This window comes from Carassius auratus, chromosome 19 (genome assembly GCF_003368295.1).
Source record: "Carassius auratus strain Wakin chromosome 19, ASM336829v1, whole genome shotgun sequence".
NCBI classification, from domain to species: Eukaryota; Metazoa; Chordata; class Actinopteri; order Cypriniformes; family Cyprinidae; genus Carassius; species Carassius auratus.
Window position 1 is genome coordinate 917,086 of NC_039261.1, and position 26,231 is coordinate 943,316.

Sequence of the window (26,231 nt, forward strand, 5' to 3'; positions counted from 1 at the left end):
AAACTAGTGTATTGAACCAGTTCATTCAAATGTTCAGTTTCTTGCACAGACCGATTGTCTCACTTCACCAGACCTCAGTGTAATGACAAGAAACACGATGTTAATGTTAGGTTCCTTGATATGCTTTTTTTGTTGTTGTTTTCAAAAATGGGCATCTGCTGGCTTGCATTTTATGAATCCCCAAGTATCATCTAAAACATTTTCTTTAATGTTCTACTGAACAAAAAAAGTCACATATATCTTGGATGACCTGAAGATGAGTAACAGACAGCATGACTGTAGTGCAAGTTGCATTGGATCTGCTAAATAACAAGTAACTCACTCTTTCTTGTCTGATTTTAACTTGTTTCATGCTATCCCAGATCTATCAATGTACACCAGTGCATGATGAAATCCAGATGATCAATCTTTCAAGCGTAAGCGAACATTAAATGAAGCACATGCATGCTGGAACATTGATCTCAAAATCCATTTACAGTTGTGAGTAACATTTCAGATGAATGAGGGATTGGAGAACATTAACATTAGCGAGTGGACATATTTCCTGCATAGGTTTTCATTTTGTTTAATTTCCATTGGTGGCAGATGCTATTTCAGACACATCACAAGTAGTATTGCCTTTGCCAAGACCAAGGGATAATTTATCTAGTTCATTTTACTAGTTTAAAAAAACAAGTTGGCCTGAATGCAAGGTTCATATAGCACCTTTCTAGACCTCAAAGTCACTTTACAAGAAACAGTAAACAAAAGCAAACAAACAAACAGTTACAGTAGTATAGGCTTACAGTAGGAATAATATTATAATGTCAGACAGGACAAAATGAAAACAAAACAAAAAAGAAATATATCATGTTTATGATATTATAGAATTAAATGATAGAAACATTAGAGTAGCATAGTGAGAAAAGGTTTGTAAGGTCTGAAAAGTGATTGTGAAAGATTGTTCCATAGCTTTGGAGCAGAGCTACTAAACATTCTCTCCCCTAATTTACTCATGTAAATGATTAATTTACAAAAGTGAATGTCTGATTAAATTGTGCAAACCCAACCTACTTTGTATTTTTATGTTTTTATTTTTAATAGTCTTAAAAACCATAAATGTATTTTGAGAACATTGTTTGTGTGTGTGTGTGTGTGTGTGTGTGTGTGCGCGTGTGTGTGTGTGTGTGTGTGTGTGTGTGTGCGTGCGTGCGTGTGTGTTATGGTCATCAATGTCTATGGTTATCTGTTATTGTCTATGGTTATCAGTTTTATTTTATTTATTTTGGTTGTCTAGCAGGAGAGTGGCCTGCTTTTCTGAACAATGACAGAGAGTGGATGGGACTGAAGGAGTGTGTGATTATTCTGTTTGGTGCCCCGGAAATGACACATAAAATGTCATTCAAATGTTACCCTCAAATATTGACCAGAAGTCTTGATGTGTTTCAGATTAATGTACTACTAGAAGCAATGCCACTGTGTGACAGCAGGCCCAGTCATGTGATGTGATTGGTGTACCTGGGAGGACAATATCATGCCATTCTGCCCTCTGGCACGCTAAGAGCCTTCTGGAGGTTTTCTCAGATGGAGATGAGGAAATACGTCACATCTGCCTTGAAGAGAATGAACCCTGACCCTTTCACTTACCACTAATTTACCTTCATCCTCCCCGAGGAATGAAGACAGTGAGCCGAACCCCGGCTTCCAGCTGCACTTCCACACTTGTCCAGATGAGGCGCTACAGAGCAGAAGTTTATCCCTTCCTGTTCCCATCAGTCATTAGCTCCCTGAACCTGCCCTCCCCAAAGCGAACTCAAAACACCCCCAACAGCGGAGGAAGCTCATCTCCTGTGGGTAAGACCAGCCACATTCGTTCAGTGCATGATTCACAAATGTCTAAACCTGCATGTGTACAAGCACCTGAGGAGAGTATTAACAACATTTTGAAAACATTATTGTAAGAGTCCTTCAAGGAAAGGGAGGTTCTATATTACAGGATTGACTGGCTGCTCAATGTCTCATTACTCTCATATTACAACTCATTAGCATTGTAACTGTCGTAGCCTTGTGCATTATTAGTGTGTACGGTGTATGGTGATCGTCTCATCTTGGATGAGAGCCTGAATGTCTGCAGGCTTCAGAGAGCCTCCTGCCTCTCTGATGTGTACAGTTTAGACTGCAGGACCACAAGACATGCGGGCCATGCACACACTTCCACTCAGTGTGTAATCATGATCTGTACACAAACAGTTCAGTTATTTACGTGAGTGATAACCGTATTCTATAACCAAACTGACGCCTAAAAAATCAGGTGGTGACAACTGCATTTGCAGAAATTATATGCAGTATGTAGGGAACCAAATTCATCAACTAGTTGTTAATTATGTTTTTAAAGGTGCCATAGAATGGAAAAATCACTTTTATAAGGTGTTTGAACACAGTTGCGTGGCCCCAGTGTGTGAAAACAACCACCCTATAATAGTAAAAATCCACTCACTCATTGTTTTATAATCCAAAAGAAACATAAATAGTTTATCCAAACAAGCAGTTTCGGACTATAACAACATAGTCTGTAAAAGTCCTGCGCATTTGTGACTCTCTCTTCTCTATTAGCATATACACAGCCCTGAGTGAGAAGCTGTGGTCCAATGTCTGGTCCAATGTCTGATAAAATGTCCGGTACAATGCCAGTGTTGTTTGTTGGGATGCACCTATGAACATAGGAGTCTCCATAGACTGCTGAGGACATGGTGGTTAGATTTCATTTTCGAAGGAATTGATAAAAATTCAAATTCAAATTAAATAAATAAAATGGAAAATCCTTTACTTTGTGCTAAAATTTTACATCGAACTTCCTCACGCACAAGGTCAGTTCAGCGCTGGAGTTGTGCAAAGATTGCTTCTGAGAGATGTATCGATACCAACGCTTTGTATTAAAATTTCCAGACTCTAGACAAATGAATTCTCATGCATCATATTTTGTTTTCCAAAATAACTTCTTGGCTCTCTGTAAGGCTAATGTTGCTAAAACTACCATTGTCTCTGCCTGTTTCACTAATGCTGCCTTCACGTGCTACCAGGAATGATCGTGAATAGAAATGTGATAGTTAAATAATGCATTTGGAAGCAATGTGAGGTCAGTAACACGGTCACCACCAGATAAACCGTCAGTAACACTGGTACACCCGCGAGAATGAGCTCTTGAAGCTCCGCACTCATCTGAGAAGGGAGCAGGGTTGCCAGGTGTTTGTGACAAAACACTCCCAATTGCCACTCAAAACTAGCCCAATCGCATTTCGAGGGGGATTCCCTGGTAAAATCATTCCGGGGGGGTTTACATTGTTGGGGTTGATTCAACATTGTTAAAGTAGCCCAATTCCATCTCATTATCATTTAAAGGGGACACATAAAAAGTGGCCCTAAAGAGGCAATTTCAAGAAGCTATAAAAAATTATGTGTTCTGTATTTTGAGATAAAACTTTGCATACACACTAATGGGACATCAGAGAACAATTTAAAATATTGTATCAGTGCATTCTATGGCACCTTTAAGTGCATATCAGAGTTGTGGGAAGTTCATCTTGAATCAATAGTGTTGCCACATCCTTGCAATGCAAAAAGGGCAAATAAGAACAAGCCTATAATAAACTTAATTTAATTCAGTAATTTCTTACTCTCACCTGTCATTCCAAACCCATAAGACCTTCGTTCATTTTTAGAACACAGACAAAGATATTTTTGATGAAATCTGAGAGCTTTCTGACCCTGCATAGGAAACAATGCAACTGAAATGTTCCCAGGCCCAGAAACATGGTAAGGACATCTGTAAAATATATTTTTTTTTGTGGAATCAGTGGTTCAACCATGATTTTATGAAGCTATAAAAATATAACAACTTTTTTCGACAATTATTCTCCTCCAAGTGACGTATCCCACTACTATCAAGTAGTTGTGGTATTCTTCATGTCTAAAGATGTGACTTAATGTAATTAATAAAGTTATTATTTTGTTCTTACCATGTGTCAGGGCATTTTGATTTCAACAAAAAAAATATTTTTATATTAATTTGTGTTCTGAAGAATGAAGGTTTTGAAACAACATGAGGGTGAGTAATTACTGACAGAATAACCGAACTATTCCTTTAAATCAGGGGTAGGCAAGTTTGTTCCTGGAGATCCACAGTCTTGCAGAGTTTAGCACCAACCCTGAAACTCACTTGCCTGTAGCCTTAGTAATCCTGAAGACATTGATGAGCTTGTTCAGGTTTGTTTGATTACTGTGAGGACTGTGACTCTCTAGGACTGAACTTGCCTACCCCTGCTTTAAATCTTTTTTAACAAATTATCATTAACAAAATATTGTATCATGCATCATACAAAATGATAAAAATGTATCATGTATCCTGTAACCTGCCTACTTTATTATATCCTTAAAATGGCTTCCTTTATGAGCCGAGCCGAGCACAATCATCAACATTTTGAGAGAGTTATCTTCCATACACACACGAAGAGAAAATTTAGGAGATTCACTCCCATATTTAAATGAAGAAAAAGAAACGATTGCATGCCCCATGTGTTTGGAAATTTGTCATTAGGGTTACTGCTTTCCCACTATCAGACCCAAGTGCCAGGACAATAATACAAGGGTCCATAGACATGGGAGGACTGCTATAGATAGATGCTCCTATTTCAGTATTCAGCAAAACTGGTCACTCTCACATTTCTCTCAAATTTGAATTTCAAACATTTTAGACAGCAATTCAAACCAAACAAAGTTAATTCTTTCAAATGATGTGATTTGTATACACAAACTGTGCACAACTGGCATCATTTCTAGATAATCACACTGGTGTAAAATAAAGAAGGAACAAGAGAGTGGGGAAAATAAATCATGAACACAGCTCAAGTGTAACAAGTTAAGAAACCACTAAGACTGACATATTTCATTTTATGACACTCCCTTTCTCTCTCAATGTGGCACTGGTGCAGTGAAGGACAGATCAATTATTGATAAAGTCATATGGAATTTATGTCACTGGAATTTACTGCTTTTAGAGATCTAACTCATAATTAGAGTTAGGGATCTAATGTGGCTGGTCTGAGGCTTAACCAGTGCCTTATTCACCAAAGTGATTGTGAAATGATTACTGTTGCTGCTTGATATTCAGCTCAATAGTGTATTGAGATGTTTTGCATTGGGAATTTTATTCTCTAAACTAGTGAGAACTAGTTGCAACAGAATTTTGCAAAATAATTTAATTTAAGATGTGTAGTGTTAAGTGTAACACGGATATACAAACAAAAAGAGATCAAACTGAAGTTCATAGTAGATGTCCTCATTATAAATATGTAGCTTTTTATTTCTAAATAGTTCAGATCCAGACACACAGCAGAGGATTTTCACACGGATATTGGCATATGCTGACAAATGTTAACTTGTGAAAAATACACTTTAGTATACTTTTAGAGTAGTAGGCAATAGTATATGTTAAATTAACTTCATGTTTTCAATAATTGTATTGCAATTAAATGAAAATGTGTTTTAGTTTAAATCTATATTATATGCAGTTGGCTGAACTAGAGCATTTTAAACGAAATGTTTGACAATTGTCTAAAACCCATACAGAATCATGCAATTAATTGAAAGATGGCACTAGCACCGACCACCGAGCCATTCCATCACCATTGCCTCAAAGACATGCTTGTTGAAAACAGTTGGTGATGTGGGTGATGGTTTGAACTCTGAGGAGCTTCAAGCCAACAAATGGCTCTCACAATCAGATATTTGATGGTGGGTTTGATTGTGACTAAGCATTCCACTGGTAAAAAAAAATAAAAAAGGTAATAGATTTAAAATACATTTATTTCAAGAACAGTTCAAATCTATTAACGTATTTGTTGACATATCACTCTAGACTTACTGATATAAACATTTTAATTAAACTTTATATGCAGTACTTACTTGCACAATGCATATTTATTGTTAAGCCTACAATGTTTTGTAATGTCACTACTGATGAGGCATGCATGGTCTTTGAATAACATCGGTCTTTAAATGCAAAATATTTAAAGTACAATCATTGCCATAGTTGCACTTTAATATAATCAAATATACTGTATTATATCTCTAGTTGGACTTCAACACTAATTCCATACAAGTAAAGTTCATTAAGTACAAAATTAGTTGTTCCAATTTAGACTTTAAGTATACCAGTTTTGAGTTGTGAGTTTTGAGAGGTGTTTTTGAGTATATGTAAATGTATTTGTATAATACAGTACATAGCAAATATATAAATGGATTTCAAATACATTTTTAGTGTATTTATTTTGCACTAGGGTCATCTTTACTGAATTTAGAATAAAACTCCCATGCTCCAATATCACAGTCTGGAATTTTTGGGGACACAGTGTCGGCTGTCATTGAGTTTCAGCTTATTTTAGTTTTTTCTCTCTGTGACATGCCTTAGAGGACCAGAAGAGTAAACCAAGCGACCTTGGTGCTTTCATCTAAGAAATGGGGCCTGCAAATTCACTATATGCGCTCTCCCATGCACACTGACCTAAAGTTGACAGCTAAGACTTCTCAGCCCGGGTCCTGCTGAGGGCCATTCCTGATGTGCTGGCCCAGAAATGGAGGTCAGGCCCCCCATAGAAATGCATCAAAAACCGCAGAAGAGTATATGCTGGTCGCCAGATTCTGTTCAAGGAGTTCTGCTGCACCGTGTGTTTAAGTAGTAACAGATCCATTGCGCACGCTTTGTCTCGCTTGTGTTCCACATATTTGGTTTACAGAACACAGGGGATGTAACTCAATTCACGACGAGTTCAGAAGGACAAGGCCTGCCTTCTCTTGGTTGCCCTGTTCTGGCCATCTTACTGGAAAAAAGCCCCCCTTTCAAAGTGTCTCCATGCTTTGAAGTGGCCTTTCTTTATGTCTTTGTGCAGGATGGTGTGAATCCAGTTCACTGCCCTGTAGCCTCAATGTTGGATTTTCTACAAGAGCATTTTTCTGTTGGACTCACTTAAAGTGTGTGTCACGGTTATTGCTTCTGAGCCTGTTCGTTTTATAAGCATCTCTTTGGGGAGACTTTCTTATGTCTTGGTTTAATACAATTGGAGAATTCCTGTCAGTGAGTCCTTTGTTTTGGAGCTAACCTGGCTTCTTCCTCTTTCCTTTCACTTTTTTGTCTTTTGAGTTGCAAATTGTATTGACATAGTTGGAAAATTCTGTGAAATGTTGTGCAAATACAGTGAACAATGATCAGTGACCATGCCTTTAAAACTTTAAGGATTTATACTGGCATTATGCAGTAGTGATCAGTTGTTTGTTTGCTTCATTGGTCTTGCTGCATACATGATTTGACCCATTTGCGCTTCGAAAGTTTTATCTTTTTGATCAGATCCCTTTGCTATGACATTTGAATTTAGCTCAAGTGCGTCCTCTTTCTCTGGATCAGTTGATTTGACATGATTTTAAAATACATAAACCCATTAGAGATATACAGTGGGTAAGGAAAGTATTCAGACCCCCTTAAATTTTTCACTCTGTTATATTGCAGCCATTTGCTAAATTTGCTCATTAATGTACACACAGCACCCCATATTGACAGAAAAACACAGAATTGTTGACATTCTTGCAGATTTATTAAAAAAGAAAAACTGAAATATCACATGGTCCTAAGTATTAAGACCCTTTGCTCAGTATTTAGTAGAAGCACCCTTTTGATCCAATACAGCCATGTATTAGATCACCTCCTGACTGCATCTCTAGAGCTCAGCCACAGGGATCTTTGGGTTCTTCTTTACCTCTCCCACCAAGGCTCTTTCTCCCCCAATAGCTCAGTTTGGCCAGACGGCCAGCTCTAGAAAGGGCTCTGGTTGTCCCAAACGTATTTCATTTAAGGATTATGGAGGCCACTGTGCTCTTAGGAGCCTTAAGTGCAGCAGATATTTTTTTTGATACCTTGGCCAGATCTGTGCCTTGCCACAATTCTGTCTCTGAGCTCTTCAAGCTGTTCTTTTGACCTCATGATTCTCATTTGCTCTGACATGCGCTGTGAGCTGTAAGGTCTTATAAAGACAGGTGTGTGGCTTTGCTTATCAAGTCCAGTCAGTATAATCAAACACAGCTGGACCCATATGAAGGTGTAGAACCATCTGAAGGATGATCAGAAGAAATGGACAGCACCTGAGTTACTTAGGACTATGTGGTTTATCTTTTTTTAATAAATCTGCAAAAATGTCAACAATTCTGTGTTGCAGTTCCATTTAAGTAGTTCAATTCCAGGCTGCAGCAAAGTCAAATTATGCAGAAGAATCTTCTGTTTCCTGTGCTCTTGTCCGTCTAGGAGACAAGGTTTGGACTGTGGATCTGTCTTTGGGCCTCATCTAGTTGTCCTGGCCTCCGCTGTCTTTCAGGGCTGTAGAGGTTCTCTTTAGGTGCTGATCCACCATTTGGTCTGGATACATACTGGATCCGGGTGACCTCGGAATAAGAGAGAAACAGACTAATATTAGCGTAGATGCCATTCTTCTAATGATGTAGCAAGTACATTGGGTGTTATGGGAAGTGTTCCGGTTCCGGTTTACCTAATTAATGCAGCCTAAAAATCCTTTAATGGATTAGGATTTTAGAAATGTTATAATGTGTTATGTGTAAGCCAGGTTAAAGAGATGGGTCTTTAATCTAGATTTAAACTGCAAGAGTGTGTCTGCCTCCCAAACAATGTTAGGTAGGTTATTCCAGAGTTTAGGCGCCAAATAGGAAAAGGATCTGCCGCCCGCAGTTGATTTTGATATTCAAAGCATTATCAAATTCACTGTTTTGAGTTTGCTGTCGGCAGTGAATAGTCTTCAGAGTTCCTGTGTTTACCCTTCATGATTATATTAAAATTCCATATTGAAGAAATCTCTCTCTCTCTGTCCTTGTTACTTGATCACTGTGTAACATGACAGCAACATAAACATTTTGGAAAAACAAGAAAGGGTCTGTATACTTTCTGAAGACACTGTGTGTTTGATACAACAGCTGTAATGATATGATTATGAATACATAAACAACCATGCATGAATGTGGATTTTTCGTAGACATCTCTAGGGGAAAGAATACACGGTTAGAAATGCACGCAGTGCTAAAGGCTGTTGATCAAACACTAGCAGCATAATCAAATGAGTCAGAATAAACTGAATGTCTTTGCATGTATCAGAAGCTGATCTCTCTTTGCGGTCTTCATTATATTGATTGAAGCTGTGCTCTAGAGCTGCCCTCTTGCACTTCTAATCAATCACACATACACATTACATTCACACTGGTTTAATGAAGTAAGTGAAGTCAGATGCATAAAGATGACACTATAGCTTGCAAAATCTAGTGAGTTGCTTTGCTTCCTATAAAGGAAGCAACTCAGCATGCATAAATAATTTGAACACCATCTATACAGTATGGAGGTCACCATATTCAAATGTTACATTCAGCATAAATGTGTGGTCTACGCCGGATGCATTGAGTTGCCTCGATTCATATGCGGTATTGTATTTCTGATGTACTACACATGCTTGTACTACCTCCGATAGCAGGGAAAGGGATTAGGAGCATTCATTTTCATACTTTTAGCATAGTCTGCAAAGGATTTGTCTGTGTGTACATAGTGTTTTTGCAAACACAGTTTTAATAATGTTCAATGTTTTAATACTTTAGTATAGGGAAGTTTTTTATTAGCATTCCTATTAATTACATATTGGCTGTTAATTAATGATTATAAAGCACATATTCTGCAAGACTATATTCTACAGTCCTAATCCTACCCAATACATAACCTTAACTAACTATTAATATGCAGCAAATTAGTAGTTTATTGAAGCAAAAGTTGTAGTTAATGGTTTGCTAATAATTGCACCTTAAAATAAAGTGTGACCAGGTATTTTGCTAACAAGGTATCTCAAAAAGCAGCATAATTTACTAGGTTTTAGAGCTGAATGTATACCAACATATGCAGAATTATTCTTGTGTAGTGCTGTTAGAAAAATAACCAATTTTTTTTTACAAAAACCGGCCTGCCTTTGTGAGTCAAAAGAAAAAAATACATTTTATTTCATCCATTTTCTTCCAATAAAAACAACTTTAACACAAAACATGACATTATCAGCCCATAATTACTTAAATGAATGTAAATTAATGTAACAAGTCGCTCTCTGCTTTTACACTGGCGCTTTGTGATTATAGTTCTAGTGTCCAGTGAATGATGGCAGACAGAGCGATTCCTCACCTCTGACATGTATCCTGCAGTCTTCTGCAGATGCTGTCAGGCTGTCGAAGCAGTTTCCTGTGGACTGGAGCTGAGTACTTGTTATTTTCATACCTGCATCAGGTCGTCTGGTGGAGTTGAGCTGTACCTGTCAGTCTCACCCCTCAATGACCTTGCTGTATCTTATCTGACTTTCATCTGCTGTCAAACACTCTCTGTAGGTTCTCATTTTGGACACATCCTTTGAATTGTAGTGTGTGTGTGTGTGTGTGTGTGTGTGTGTGTGTCTGTCTGTCTGTGAGAGAGTGAGTAAGAGAGAGAGAGAGAGAGAGCACAGGATGTGTGATTGTGTCATTTCTGTACACCAGATTGTTGTGGATTTTGCAAATAAAATGTTAAAATGATCCCAATTTTGCATCCTCATTGCATGGGTGTCTGCATTCTCTCTCTTATGTTTTTGGATTGCTGTCTGAGGGGTTTTGGAGTGTGAAGTATTAGTGCTGCACAAAATAATTGTAGTTAATAACAGTCTAAAGCTGTGGTCCAATTGACAGTGTTCACTCCTCACTATTGCTTGAGCATGGGGTAGCCACTTGATAAAATGTGTTCATGTGTTTATTATTTGAACAAAAGTCTTTAGGTGTCTGAAGAAATGCACTCACATTCCTTATGAATGGGAGAAAGTGTAACATGCAATAAGGCAGAACAGTCCCCCCTTCTCAATAAGAGCTATAGAAGCAGTCAGTATTCTCACTGCACATTCTAGCCTGAAAAAAATAATCCCTTTTAATACTATTTGAGTGTAAGAAACAAAATTTATGAGACGGTTGTTGTCAGATTTGACTGGTGAAGTCGAATTTAATCATAAGTTTAGTACACAGCTTTGGAGAATGATGGTTTACTATTCAAAGAGATATGAGCTGTACTTACATAGACACCGGAAGGCATTTTAATGAAGGCTGCAGAGTGAAAAGACTTGCCTTAGAAGGACTTTGCTTCATGCTGCATATGTGCACTGGAGTCTCACTTAAGATTGTGAAACACCCTGTGGAGTCTGAATGGAGCACACCTTTATTGTACACTGAAAAAATACATATAATAACTTTTTTAAGGTAAGTGGTTTGCAAACAATTTATTTTAGCTACATTTAAAAATTCTAAAACTACATTTCTTTATTTAAATGTAGCTAAAATAAATGAATTGCAAACACTTTACTTAAAAAGCATAAACAATAAAAACCATCTACAATGATGAAAAAATCCATATATTTGATTTCAGGTTTATTTTGACAAAGTTCTAAACCCTTGAGATATTTCACACTCTCCCTGGCCTTTTCTGTAAAACATCTGGATCACATCTGCTCCCACTAATGAGGGATTCAGTCTCACTCCACTGGCAGCTCTCACCACCTTGCAAACTTTTGTTAAACCTGAACCAAAATCTAAAAAAGTTATTTTTTTCTGGTGGTCTGAGTAATTCATAAGATACTGTATTTGAATTAAATTGTGTTATTTGTAGTAATGGGTTTGTTATCAAAGAACTATTTCTTAATTGTAGATTCTAAATTTAAAAAACAAATTATGCATTGCTTTAATAAATCTGTGTTTGTGTAACATGTTCTGTTATGTCACTGACAGCATGGCTTATAATTTGTCACCAGCTCATCTCTGCATAGCATTCCTGCCCATCGCCGCCTCACTCTCTCCATGGTAGCCACAAATAAATCAAGAAAACTGCCGTCTTTGTCCGTTCATTAATAGGCACAACATGCATCCATACAAAGCCCAGCTATTCTGTGAATGGACTTTGATTGAAGGCTAGGCTCTTTCACCAGTGCTGTTCTTATTCTTGTGCTGTAGCAGTTTGTCTGGCTGTCACAGCACTAATTTATTACTACTTAAAGTTGAGACAGTTTTCACAGCAGTTGTTACTGGAAAGGGCCTGGGCCGCAGTGTAAACTGAGAACAGCTTTGCTCCTGCTAACGAATTACAGTTTCAGAGAGCTCATGCAAATGTTAGATGTTTTTTTACAATTTTACAAGGGCATATATATATATATATATATTAAATGATGTGTGCAAGGATAAATCATTTATAATAAATGCTGCAAAACACTCAAAATGTACAGTAGATCATGACGCTTGCAACTCCCAGGGAAAGCAAGGACTGCCAAAATGCGTGTCTTGCATTGTAAGTTGCTTTGGATAAAAACATCTTCCAAATGCATAAATGTAAATGTAGAAATATGAATTGTCCATTTTTATTTCATATGAAGAATAATAAATCTGATATGGTTTTGGGGAGCACACCTAAAGCTGTAACTTTACCATTTGTGTTAGCAGAGTTAGCATGATTTCTGTAGCGTAGCTTAGAAAAAACAAATGCAAAAGACAGTATCACTTAAAGATATTAAATAATGCTTAACACTAATTTTGTGAAGCGTAGTGTCCCTCAATATTATTGAACAGTTGATTATTAATTTAGTGTTGTAATGTACAAAAATAGCAAATGTAACATAAGGCCAATATTCATTATTGTTTAACAATGTTTTGCTTGCTGTTAGTGCTTGTTTGCAAGTGTGCATGTTGCAACGTTGATTAATTGTATGAAAAAAATTTGATTGCGGATTCATGTTTGACCATGAATGGTCTTTAAAAATATATAAACAGCACAGCAGATAAGGCAGGCGGAATATGTGAAAAACATTTAATTTCTACAGCGCTGACGCAAGCATCTCTCTAAGGGCACTTGTACGCTGTGTGCTTGTTTCTGTGGGATATAAAAGGCTTTTATTTGGTTAGAGTGTCTCTGAAGTCTGTTTTCCTGGATTTGGTATGTCTCTGAAAAGAAAGAATGGAAAATAGGTTGGTGATAAGAGAAGCTCCTCACAAAAACATATTAATGCTATTTAGAGAGCTGCTGTAACATGAGGGCCTGTACACGCTGATAAATGGCTGAGTTTCAAGGGAACATAGTCTGAAACTCTGTGAATGATGATGGTGAAGAAGAGCAATGCTGAGGTCAAGGGGAATATTTAAAGCAAAATACATACGACATACACAAATACACAAAAAAAAAAGAAATATGTTTTGTCCAAGTCCTGGTATACATACATCTTTATTAGGTACACCTGTTCAATTGTTTGGTAACACAATTTACTAATCACCCAATCACATGGAAGCAACCCAGTGCATTTAGGCATCTAGATGTGGTGAAGACGAATTGCTGAAGTTCAAACCGAGCATCATAATGGGGAAGAAAGGTGATTTAAGTGACTTTGAATGTGGTTGTGGTGGTAATGGTTGTTTGGTTGTTTTTCAAAAGAGTTTACAGAGAATGGTCTGAAAAGAGAAAATATTCAGTGAGTGGCAGTTGTGTGGATGAAAATGCCTTGTTGATGCTAGAGGTCAGAGGAGAATGGGTAGACTGGTTAGAGATGATAGAAAGGCAACAGCAACTCAAATAACCACTCATTACAGCCAAGGTATGCAGAATTCCATCCCTGAACGCACAACAAGTTGAATCCTGGAGCAGATGGGCTACAGCACAGAAGACTACACCGGGTGCCGCTCCTGTCAGTCTACCTGAGTATTGTTGCAGTCAGACCATGTCCATCCCTTTATGACTACAGTGTACCTATCTTCTGATTGCTACTTCCAGCAGGACGATGCATCATGTCACAAAGTTCAAATCATCTCAGACTGGTTTCTCATACTCTGGGGTTCCCTTTAGGTATTTATGTATATGCACACTCTTCAAAAATGGTGCTTTTGGAGGATGCCCTAAAATATATAGATTAAAATGCAATATACAGATTTTTACAGCTGTAGAAGATATTGAATGTACCACAAATTGCTTGTAATGCATCTAAAATGTTTTCGTTCAGTTTTTTTTTTTTTTTTCAGTTTTCATTTAATCTACCTGTTACGTGTTTTATGTTGTTGAGAATTGGTTAGACAAGCATTTGAAAGCAATTAGTTCCTATTTAATATAGTGACTCCAAGAGATAGCTTTATGTTCTTAATAGTGAGATGCAATGCTTGGCCGTGCTTCAGGTATTGTTGCCTTGGCAGATAGAACGTGTCATAATCATACATATTTAGAATTGGGATTATAAATTAAGAATTGGATGTTTGATTCAGATTTAAAAAAAATATGTAAAAATAATTGTAATATAATAATTTTAATCTTACTTGAAATTTTCAGTGAATGTCTGCTTTACTCCATGTCGGTCAGATTCTGAACATTAACTTACATTCAATAGATCATTTCCTGCTGTCACATAACATCACCAACCCACGTTCATACACACACACACACACACACACACACATGTCTGACCCACACCAGACCATGCAGCACTAACAACAGATTTGCTGGGGTGCTTCGGTGACCAACAAGAGAAAAGACAAGAACAGAGAGCACTGCACTTACTTGCGCTGATGTTTTACAGGGCTTGAGTGTTTGTGTTGTATTGAGCGGGTGAATATTTCTTTGTTTATATTTTGTGATGTGAGAAACAAATGCACTGCAGTTGGGGGATGGGGGAGGATAAAAGGAATGAAAGAAATGTGGGGGTTGGGAGAGAGAAAGAGAGGCGCTTGGAGGTGATGTGGAGCTCTGATGGGGTGCCTTTGAAAAATAAAAGAAAATTTTGAGACAGATGAAAATATGAAATAGTTGGAGTCAATAAATATTCATTTAAGGCAGAGAGGAGAGACGAGAAGGGAAACAAAGAACAGAAGAGGAAAAAACAAAATCCAACATAAAAGACAATTGTCACCCTAGAACACAAAATTCATAAGTAGCACAGGTATATTTGTAGCAATAGCCAACAATTACATATTTTTCTCTTATGCCAAAAATCATTAGGATATTAAGCAAAGATCATGTTCCATGAAGATATTTTGTAAATTTCCTACCGTAACTTCATTTCTGATTAGTAATATGCATTGCTAAAGACTTCATTTAGACAACTTTAAAGCACATTTTCTAAATATTTTTAGAGTTTTTTCAGATTCCAGATATTCAAATAGTTGTATCTCGATGTTGTCCTATCCTAACAAACCATACATCAATTGAAAGCTTATTTATTCACCTTTCAGATGTTGTATAAATCTCAATTTCAATAAATAAATATCTAAATGACCCTTATGACTGGTTTTGTGGTCCAGGGTTACAACTAAAGAAATTATATTTGAGATTGACGTTTGCACACATGTTGAGTTGTCTTTACTTATTGCAAATTTAAGGTATGTCTTCTTTTCTCTTCATTAAAGGAGATGCACAGCAGTCATCTTTCCATTATATTTTAGCGTCATCTCTTTCATTCTGGGATCGGAGAGATGGGCAGCGTGAGAGGGAACAGCAGCAGTGATGGAGGGCGAGCTGGTGCAGAAATCTATTGATTTTCCTGTACCAACCCGGGTAGATTAAGAAATGCCAATACTGGGATTCCACCCGGACTCTCTGGTTCATGTTAAGTTCACTTGTCATTTTCTATAATTCTGATAAAATCAAGATCCTTAACGCTGATGTAGTTATCCAGCACTGACTGCCTGTGGGTGGCTGATTGAATTAGACTGCTACATTTGTCCATTAGAGAGAGACAGAGAGAGAACAGACTCTCTTTATGAGCTCTTCTTTAAAAAAAGAGAGAGTCCGGATTAATGAACTAATTATAAGCCCTCAAAAAAATGAACAGTTCCTATAGTAGTTATGTTATGAAATTAGGTTATGTAGGAGGATAAACTGCCATTCCTTATTTACGCTTTGCAATATACTGTTAAAGAAATAATTAAACTTCTGTCATTACTTATGCTAATGCTCATTATTCACCTATAGCAAGCAATAGACCACATAAAATTTCAAGTTGTTTCAAAATGAAATATAAAATATTATTGGCTATATATTGAAAATGTATGTCATGTACATACGTACATAGAATATTTGTCAGTTTATGTTGATAATATCTATGTAAAAATAAAATTCATGGATGATAAAAAAAATAAAACGAGCATACAACATTTTTGTATGTTGTTTTCATAAATGTATGTGTATAAATTAAATAGATAATCGCTACATATACCGTTTAAGAAAAAAATCATCATATACTGTGGATATACATATACAAACTTTTTAAATGTATTTATAAAGCACTTAAAAGCTGCGAAGTGTGCTGTACAAGTTCATAATAATAGAATAGAATACAATAAAACACACACACAGACAAAGAAAACAGAACAGTACAAAACTGAAAAAAAGTTAAAAAAAATTAAATAAACATCTATAACAAATAAGCACAAATGCATCTAATCCAATCTAATGGTCCTTACAATGTAACACAGGTCTTAAAATAATAATAATAATATTTCTTGAGACGGGTTTTAGAAACGTTTACAGAGATACAGGATACAGAAACAGATATATTTTTTTTTCAGATATAGTGTTTTACATTATATTAACTTATATTAATATTTTCGTCTATATATAGAGGATGTGGGATGAATATGTCACCTTTGTTGAATGGCAATATAATTTTTAATATAAGGTAATACAAATATTACATTTTCAAATGGGTGAATAAATTTGCTGTAGACCATCAGGTTTGTACCTAGCAAGGATAAATTGCACCTTACTTGTGCGCTTGGCGCCTGTTAATGGCCGCTGAGTGTACACAAACACACACGTCTTATTAAGACACTTATACAGAAGTGTAATTACAGCATCTACATCTAGCGTGGGAGCCATCACATGAGGTGCTTAAAGCTTCTTGCAGCAAATGAGTACCATTTACTGCCTGCTAGTCTGTAATTGGGCTCCTACTGAACACCTGGCAACTTCTGCTAAGCTGATTCATGATGTTGTGAACGTGACTGTTTTCAGTTCAGTTAGGAAGTCTAGTCTAATCCAAAACAAAAGTTTGTTATTATTATTATTATTATTATTATTATTATTATTATTATTATTATTATTATTATTAAATTATTTAGTTAAATTCTGTTGCAATAATAATGTTATTGATTAAATGTTTATGTTTTATAGTTTGATGTTATCATTTATTGATGATGTTATGTTGCCAGATAAATTTTAATGGTTTGCATTAAGAAAGAAAGAAAGAAAGAAAGAAAGAAAGAAAGAAAGAAAGAAAGAAAGAAAGAAAGAAAAAAGAAAGAAAGAACTTGGCTGAGCTGAGATTCTTTTGTTACTTGTGAAGAAATTTTGAAGCAGCCTATTTGATAAACTCAAACCAAATGTTCATTGTGTGTGAGTGTGACAGTTTAAAAAGCTTCTGCTGAGTCAGACAGAAATGGAATTTGTGTCATAGGATTGAAATGTGAATAATGCTTTGTCGTATCAGACCAGAGTGGACCAAATTTTTTTAGTTCCATAGTTGTCCTCATACATTTACATGCCCTTTGCAGGATATGTAAAATGTTAATAATGTTAAGAGGGATCAAATAAATTGCATGTTATTGTTATCGTTTATTTAATACTGTCTATTTCACAGCTATTAAGCTATTTCGAATAACAAATGGTTATATATTGTCCACAAGACAAAATAATAGCCAAATTTATAAAAAGGTGGATGCTGGCGGATTTTTCTGAAGCACAGCAGGCAGTTGAACTGCTCAGGACCAACAAAGTTCTCATGAACAAATGTCACAAAATATAAAAACAATCATGCATCATCCAAGAAACAATACAGATTATTAAGATTCTAGAGTATGTAAACATTTGAATGGGGTCATTTTTTAAATTCAGTTATTATTTTGTTTTGTGTAATATTTGTAAACATGTTTTATGTATATTGCTTATTCAGGAGAGTTCTAAATAAAAGTAACATGCAATTTTCATGATCCCTTTTATTTAGTTAAAATTATTTACATATTTGCATATTATGCAAGGGTTATGTAATCTTATGAGCGCAAGTGTACTTGGAATGCAGATTTTTAAATTGTTTTATTTATTTACTTTTAAGAAAAGCTTTATTCCATGTGGCCAAGGTCTTAGACAGACATAAAGCATACAAAGAGAAATTATGTAGAAACTAGCTCCCATAAATATGTATAGTGTAGAAATATGCTCCCATTTTCACAATCACCAGTTGAGCTGCTTCTGCACTAGATTTCCCTGCATCCCTCTTGCCACTCACCTGTACTCCCTTGTCAATCACTTACACCTGGAGAGCTCTCAGACTAAATCTAAAATATCTTAAACTGTGTTCAGAAGATAAACAGAGATGTCACTGGTTTGGAACGACATGAGGGTGAGACATTAATGACATAATTTAGATTTTTGGGTGAACTAACCCTTTAAGTATATTTTGTATTATAACAAATACCTGCAGAGGGCAACAATGGCCTGATGACATTTTACTTTACAGCATGATAAAACAATGTTTAAATCCATTCAATTTTAATATTTGGCCAAATGCAAACACAAAAACCTATTTTGAAAACGTGACGTACAATAAATGGCATATTTAGAAACAGGTTGATGTATTCTCCTGTGATGGCAAAGGTTTATAAATGATTTACGTTACAAATCTAGTGAGAAAATGCACACTGTTTTCCAAGATGAACGTCAAGCAATTCAAATTCAGAGCATACACAGAGAAAGAGTTTAGCCCCTTTCACAAATACAGTCTTCACTGGTAAATTACCGATGATTTACCATTAAGAGATCATGTGTGAACAGAACCTTTTCAAAAATCCTGGTGAATTTGTTAAGGCAATCATATGTTTCTTATGGAGATGAGATGATTACTCTGAGCATCTGGAAGCCACTCCATCAGGCGAGGGTTTGCTGCCATTCAAGCTCCCCATAAGAACACGCTCAACTCCACACTCTCATTGTCTGCTCTCGCAGCTGTTTTGCACTACTTACCTGACTCGTCCCTTTATTTATCTACCCTCAAGTACTCCAGCGATCTGCTCCTTGTTCTCTAGCGCTCCCATGATCTTCAGTTCCTGGTTCCCCTCCTGAAATAAAAGGAGAGGACACCTCACCAAGTTAAGCTAATTATTTCAGTTACCTGGATACTCAGCTGCACATTGATGTCTTGTCTTCACCTGCCCCAAACCTCAGTAAACCTGCTGGTTGTATTGACCTACCCTGATGTCCTATCGTGTATTCATAACCCGCTACATTAATGAACAACAGACAACACAATTTAGCACCATCTTACCTTATGATCATCCTTATGTTGTTTAATCACCATATACAGTACACTGTATATTCTATTCTAATCTATTATTTTCTATTCTGTTCTGTTCTATTCTATTAATTGTATATACTTTTCCTTCAAATACAGATATAACTAAAGATATGTCTAAGCTCTTTCCACATAATGTGTGTGAAACAAAACCATTTTTGATGTTTGTGTTTTATGTTGAGAAGATAGAAATCTGTATAAAGCCACGAGAGCTCTGATGGGAGATATCTCACCAGCTGTAGTCACACATTATCAGGTCAATTACTATCAAAGTCTATTTACAGATGCAAGAAGATCATTGACCCTAACACAAGAACATAATTTAGAATAATAATAAAAAAAAACATAGAAAAATCTATAAAGGGTTTATATAGTTGCTCTGAGGAGCCATGTAATGTGTGACCGAGTGTCCAATACTCCTGGAGTGCCAGTGTCCTGCAGATTTTAGCTTCAACCAGCTGCTGCGCACTTAACTTAAAGTTTCTAGTGACCTCACCTAACTGGTTTGGAGAATTACATATTCTTTTAAAATTAGTTAGACAAAAAAAGGCAAGTTTTTAAGCCAATTATTCTTAAAGCATGCTATTTTTTTTATTCACTAAAATGAGGAATGTTCATGCTTTTATACAATAAAAGCATATTGTTGCAGGAGCTGATAATCTCCAGAAAAGTCTCATGAAAGTATCATTAAAGTACTCCAGATGATTTCTGTGCCATATTTCAAGATGTCTGAAACCATAAGTTAGCTTTGTGCGGGGAACAGTTGAAATTTAAATTGATTCTCAAAATTGGACTTTAAAATCTTCTCCTCCACTTTAATTCTCATTAGAGTTTATGCAAATTCCAACTGATTCCAAGTATTCAAGCAGGCTGAGGAATATAGAAACACAATCTAGCAACACATCTGTTACTTTCCAGAAACTATTGGCAGAGCAAACAGGCTGGGGCTGGGCAACAATGCCAAAAAATGTCTTATCTTGATGGATGCATTCATTATCACCTCCTAATTACAGGTGCATGTCCAAGTGGATTGATTACCTGTGTGGTGGGTTAGTGTTACCGTGAGCGGGACGCAGGGGGCTGGGGACCTTGCGGACAGGTGCGGGTGGGGTATTGGTTTATGGGAGGTGTACTGACTTGCTAAGTAAGTTGAAGTACGTTCCATTTGGAATGTTAACTTCTATAAGATAACACACACACAGTGAGCCCCGCCGCTATACATTACTGTAAGTTCTCTGACTGACCTGACCTTCAAGATACATTTACTTGAGAAGAAAAATGACTTTTTGTTAGTTTTTGCTTAAAACAAGAAAAATATCTGGCATCAGGCTAAGAAAAATAACATTGTTTTGCTTTTGAAATAAGATTATTTTCTTACCTCATTGGTTATTCTGTCCGGTGTCCAAAACCATGAGCGGTGATGCCAAGAATCTTTTGTTAATTATTCATTTGGTTCCTTAGAGCAACAGTGTTATTTCATCAATGAGATGCTGTTGTGTAGTTTTTATTAATAGTTTGAATTATTTTGTGTTTATTTAAATTATTGTCAGTAAAGTTTTAACATTTGTTTTGTGTGTTTTGTCATTTTTATTAGTTTATATGTGTCTGTAAACTATACAATTTATAATAAATAAATGTTTATATTTATTTGTGTTTTAGTTATCTTAGGACATCAAGTTCAACTGAATGACATGACAGATGTCTCCTTGGGAACTGTCTGAAAAAGTTTTTGAAATATTTATATTTTATTATTTCAGTTAACATTTATTCTATTTCATGTATCAAACATATTTGTATGATTTTAGTTTCAGTTAACTATCATAAGCTTGCTTATAGTTAGTGATGGTAGCAGTGGCTACAGATGGGGTTATTGCTCCACCAAAAGAAAAAATAATCTTACCCCATAAAGTTATAGATAGTAAATACTAAATTTATCATAATTCTAAATTTGTGCAGCATTTTTTTTTTTTGCTTAGTTTCTAAACTATTTTAGTATTGGACAGAGTTGGATATATTCAAATGTAGCATATGGCTTCAGCAGGTAGGCTCTGTAATGATCTTACTGAGACCCTGTCCCAAATCACTCCCTAAATCCTCAAGTTCACATTTCATGATGTAATGCTGCTTTGACTGTCTGCTTTCAGCTCAGTGTGCATCGAGGACACTCGTGACCTTCTGAAAGCTAAAATGCTGAATGGGACACACTACGTCCTCGTGGACATAACAGACGAGCACATACAGTGGCCATTGTAAATCCAAAGGCCACAAGTGCACGTGAAATGTGCTGTTTGGGACAGTTACCTCAGCTCTCCTGAGCGCTACAGCGCCACACATTTATCCATTGTAAAACAGTGGAAATGCAGCACACGCCATAGAAAGCAGAATTCAGCCGGCCTTGCTTGTCTTTACATAAGCTAACATAAACCTTGCCTTAGAGATAACATATATGATAATATCAAGCTTAGAAATATACAGGCAATAAATGTCATATATTTTTGTCATATGGGTATTATTGGAGTAAGTTCATGTAGTCTTGTGTCTTATGAAAAAAAAAAAACAGGTTCAAGTGTCCATTATTTATTTGTCCATGCATGCTGTTTTCCCACCTCTCCTCCAGCTGGATGTCTAAAGCAATGCACCGCCATGTTTGAATGTTTTCTAAAGCAATTGTACAGTGATTTATAGTTTATTGTCAGTGATTATAGTTTAGGATATATAGTCATGTTTGATGGAGGAACTACGGAGCATGAAGATGTTTGGGTAGTCATGGAGGCTGTGTAACTCCCTCTGTGCTCCTCACCTCTCACACACGCACACACACACACACACACACACACATGCAGAGACAGCTGAAAATGACAAACACACATGCAGTACCTGGCTGAAAACACAAGTGTTTTTTTTTCACTTAATTTGCCTAATGTTTAAAACAAGTTTAAATATATATTTGAAATAAATATACTGAGCACTGTTATGTGATATTTTTTTTTTAAGAAGTGGTAATATCTGAGGGTGTGTTGACACTTGGAAGGTTTGGTTTGATTAAAACGAAATCTTGTGCATTTGCACTGTTAGTGCGGTTCATTTCATTTTCTGTTTTGATGAACCTCACCCATTTTACAGTTTGTGTTTTATTGTGTATAATCAAGTTTATCTGTTTTCTTTGTGCAGCACTTAAAAATCAGTTACACTTTATTTTAACAGTCCATTTTAGACATAACACTAAAGTTACTTTGCAGCCACATGTCTGCTAACTCTCAGAACAGATTTTCAGGTTAGGTTTATGGCTTGTAGAATAAGTTGACAGTCAGTATGTTGAATGCTGTGGACCTACCAAAATAAAGTGATAGATACTAATACTCTAATGACTGCTAGTTGACGTAGTTTTGCAAAGTTGCTTACTGTTAGTACCTAATAAACATTGTATTGAATATTATATGTGATAAAGCATCATATGCACCAAACAAGAGGACCAAGATTTAAGTTTTCAGAGGATCTCAGCTCTCTTCTAGACTCCTGAGCATACCTGGTTCTTCACATCATGAGTGATGTTGCACATTACAGCTTACAGTATAAACTCTTTATGAGTTCTCAGCTGGTAAAAATACCACCATTTGTACACAAACACGCCAGAAGCACATTTAGCCCAACACAGAGCATTGTTTTGCATGTTCAGTAAGCTGTCCAATCAGGTTGTGACCTTATTCTTTTACCTTTTATGTTGTATCTTTAGGTTAAAAAGGGCAATGTGCATGCAAATAAACTAAAGTACTTTTTAAAGTAATTATGGACTTTAAAGTGTCTTTGTCACAGTGTTATACATATACAAGAATACCTTATAGTTAAAAGCTAGTGCCAAATAATAATAATAATAATAATAATAATAATGATAATAAATTGTGTGCTCCTTGCAATTCAAGCAAGTGCAAGGCTCATTTTTACATTGAGTGACCATAATTAGGATTTCTTTAGATTGATTTGTCCTGTGACAAAAGTTCATCTCAATCCTGGGCTCCGAGAAAATGCCTTGTCAAAACAAATATCAAATCAGTATCATCTTGATCTATAAAAATTTTGAAACACTGTTTACTGCATTTTGCCTTTGTGGGCTAGTGTACTTTTTCTTTCCTTCTTTACATCTGTTCTACTCTTCTTTATTATCTTATCTTTTTCATCTTTCTCTCTCTACTGGTATGTTCTCTTCTTTTTCTGCTGTACTGTTCTCTACTGAACAAGTGTGCTTAATTGTCCCTATGTGCACTTTCAGTGTTCTTTAAATCCTATATTAATTCAATAAAAGGCTACTTGTGTACTCTCAAAGAAATGATACTAACATATATTTTAATTTACTATAAATACCTATCGGTGCATTTGACATTACACTATATATTTCAAAGACAATAGCAGTACTTATGAAGTTAAATATAAAGATGGATTCAGGTCCTAACAAGCGAGTCAAAATACAATAATATATATTAATAAATAAATAATATTTTATCAGAAGTCAGAAAGAGCTTTATTGGCAAGTATATTTGCAGATACAGGGGATTTGTTTTAGTGTCACAGTCTTCCAGTACAGAGACAACACCACACAGATGATAAATAGAATAAAATAAAAATACACATATGTATATAGCCTAATAAAAAACAGACAAATAAATTGGAAAACAAAAAGACCTGTATGTGCGGGTGTGTTGTAGATAGAATAGAATTGAATAGAATACGGTGTAGGGATGGACTAGGATGTAGAGTGGTAACAAATAAATATAAGGTTATTGCACATATTCAAATTAAATAAAAATATACATTTAAGCTATAATGCAATTTCACGTAATTGTAATTAACATGCAATTGAATGTCTGGATGCTTTACACTCAGACTGCACTTGCTCTTTTAATACTGTATTTACATAAAAAGTAGGCTTTCGTTTTTGAATGTTCTTTTAAATAATAATATTTCTGTAAAGTCTTATATGTACAAAGTAAAGTGTAAGTTAGGTTTTTACTCATTTTATGAACTGTTCTCTTAGCCCAACTGCAGCTAAGTTGTAACTCAGAAAAAAATTTAATGTGTAGGGAATATTCTTTCGAAGAAAAAATGTGTTTCTGCTCTCAGCCTCTCCTGCGTTGCGGTGTGTGTGTGTGTGTGTGTGTGTGTGTGTGAACGCTGGTGATGTCACACTGGTGTGGGTCATTTGAAGGTTAGCAGCCTCGGAAGGGTTCACAGAAAGTTCACTCGCATATATTAGGCAACTCAATCTTTCATTGTGTCGGAATGAACTAGTAGGATATGAGCTGCACGCAGGCGGGAGACGAAATCCGTCATTGGGCGTTTAAACACGATATACTGTATTTACAAAATCACCCCTCATAATAGAGAAGCGCTGTCGCTAACCGGAACGGGACACAAGACCGAGCGGAACCGTGTTTATATCCGTTTAGCGATCGTTTTTACTCTGAAAATCGCCAGTGAGGATCGGGATGGATCGCATGTCTGGAGACTGTGTGGAAACGGAGAGAGATCTGCGACTGCCAAGAGTTGATGGAGTTTCTCTGAACAAATGAAGGACAAGCCGACTGATATTGTATTCATTTATTCTTCAGTGAAATAAAGTGCACGATGTTTGACTGCATGGACGTGTTATCGGGACACATGCTGGAGTTTTACTCGTCCAGTTCCTCATCATGTATGTTGCAGGAGAAAGCGCTCAAAGCGTGCTTCAGCTGGCAACACCGACGCACCAAACACTGTAGGTCTACACTTTTATTCCCTTATTACAGTCATGCATGGACATAACGCTTCATTCATAATAAATCAATCTGTATTTCCCATTTGTTATTAGTATTTTCTTTTTTTGTTTCATATTAAATAACAGTTCCAAAAAGTGGCATGGTAATCGTGTACCAATGCAGTGCTATTATATTAGAGTGCCATGATACAATCACTTTTCTATAGTAGTGCTAATTTTTGTTAATCACTTACCATGGTAATGCTATGTTTTAAACAGGTTATATGGAATTTTTTAAGGATGGTAGGCTAATCGTTAAATAGAGTATATACAATATCTGCATCTACCATGATATTGCCATCAATATACTATGGTAATACTTGTTTGTCTGGTTTTGCTCTATACACAAACACACACTTGGCAAATTATGTTTCAGTTATACAAATTATGATAAAATCATAAATAACAAAATGTAAAAAGTAGTAAAATGAAATTATTTGAGGTGCATGGTACATTAATATGGCCATCATTCAAAAGTACTGTAATTATAAAAGTGCCACGGTATTACTCTTACACTTCTAGAGCACTTCTTGAGGTCTCCTTTGCATTACTGTAGATGTTGCAACTGCTTGTAATTACTTGTTCTTGTTTTTAATATTGTAATTAAAGCTACAATTTATTTGAAGGTGTCCTTGTTACAGTGTAATTATGCATGTAAGTACTGAGTTATATTAATTAACTACATGGACGTGCTATATGGTTAGGGTTTGGCTTAGGGTTACTTGTATGTAATTATGCTTAATGTATTGTTATTATAATAGCAAGTACATGTAACGTGTAACAAGGACACCTTAAAAAAAGTCTTAAGATACAGTTTTTAGCATGGACGCTGTTTGGTGTTTAGTCTTACCAAACATTTGAATGATTAGTTAATGTCTGATCAGTTAAGGGCTAATGAAGAATATTAGGTTTTATTTATAGCAGAATGTTATTCAGTTCAATATGTACATGTCACGAAGCTCCTCACTTTCTCCAAGTTCGGGTTCGGTAATAAGGTAGGACAT

General features: G+C 35.9%; 1 protein-coding gene across 2 annotated transcripts in view; it reads left to right on the forward strand.

Annotated features, from left to right (window-relative positions):
• Positions 1 to 26,231, forward strand: part of LOC113119098 (retinoic acid receptor beta-like) — a 194,426-nt gene that overhangs the window by 88,293 nt on the left and 79,902 nt on the right. Inside the window, exon 2 of one of the 2 annotated variants that reach the window (XM_026288295.1) lies at positions 1,429 to 1,833. In XM_026288295.1, coding sequence (XP_026144080.1) covers positions 1,656 to 1,833 — 178 coding nt within the window. In that variant the 5' untranslated portion in view covers positions 1,429 to 1,655. Of the gene's footprint in view, positions 1 to 1,428; positions 1,834 to 24,651; positions 25,189 to 26,231 lie in introns of those variants that run through there. The other variant, XM_026288296.1, reaches the window with a different exon arrangement.